The sequence below is a fragment of the Penaeus monodon genome, chromosome 34 (assembly GCF_015228065.2).
Source record: "Penaeus monodon isolate SGIC_2016 chromosome 34, NSTDA_Pmon_1, whole genome shotgun sequence".
Lineage (NCBI taxonomy): Eukaryota > Metazoa > Arthropoda > Malacostraca > Decapoda > Penaeidae > Penaeus > Penaeus monodon.
Window position 1 is genome coordinate 30,873,474 of NC_051419.1, and position 534 is coordinate 30,874,007.

The following is a 534-nucleotide window of genomic DNA, read 5'->3' on the forward strand; positions in this document are numbered from 1 at the left end:
GAAAGAATACGAGAGAAAACAAAGAATAAATAATAATTAATGAAAAAAATAAATGAAAAAAACGGGGCAACGAATAAATACAAAAACAAGTAAAACATAGAATAGGTAAATGAAAACAGGAACAACGAAGAAAACAGGTCAACAAAGAAAACGGATCAACAAAGAAAACGGGGCAACAAAGAAAACGGATAAACAAAAAAAAACAGTCAACAAAGAAAACGGGGCAACGAAGAAAACAAAGAAACCAGTCAACAAAGAAAGCAGGTCAACAAAGAAAACGGGGCAACGAAGAAAACAGGACAACAAAGAAAACAAGACAACAAAGAAACCAGTCAACAAAGAAAACGGGCCAACGAAGAAAACAGGACAACAAAGAAACCAGTCAACAAAGAAAACGGATCAACAAAGAAAACGGGGCAACAAAGAAAACGGGGTTACCTGGTGTTTGAGGAGGTCGGCCGCCTGGCGCTTGGCTTCGCTCAGCTGTCTGTAGGTCTCGAGTTCGGCTTCCAAGACGGAAATCTGGCGGAAAAT

The 534-nt window shown here is 39.1% G+C and overlaps 1 protein-coding gene across 1 annotated transcript in view; it reads right to left on the reverse strand.

Moving 5' to 3' along the window:
- LOC119594714 overlaps positions 1–522 on the reverse strand; it is a gene marked incomplete at both ends in the record, with an annotated part of 4,717 nt that extends 4,195 nt beyond the window's left edge. The window contains 1 exon segment of the mRNA XM_037943774.1: positions 439–522. Coding sequence (XP_037799702.1) covers positions 439–522 — 84 coding nt within the window.
- Positions 523–534: the final 12 nt, after the last annotated feature.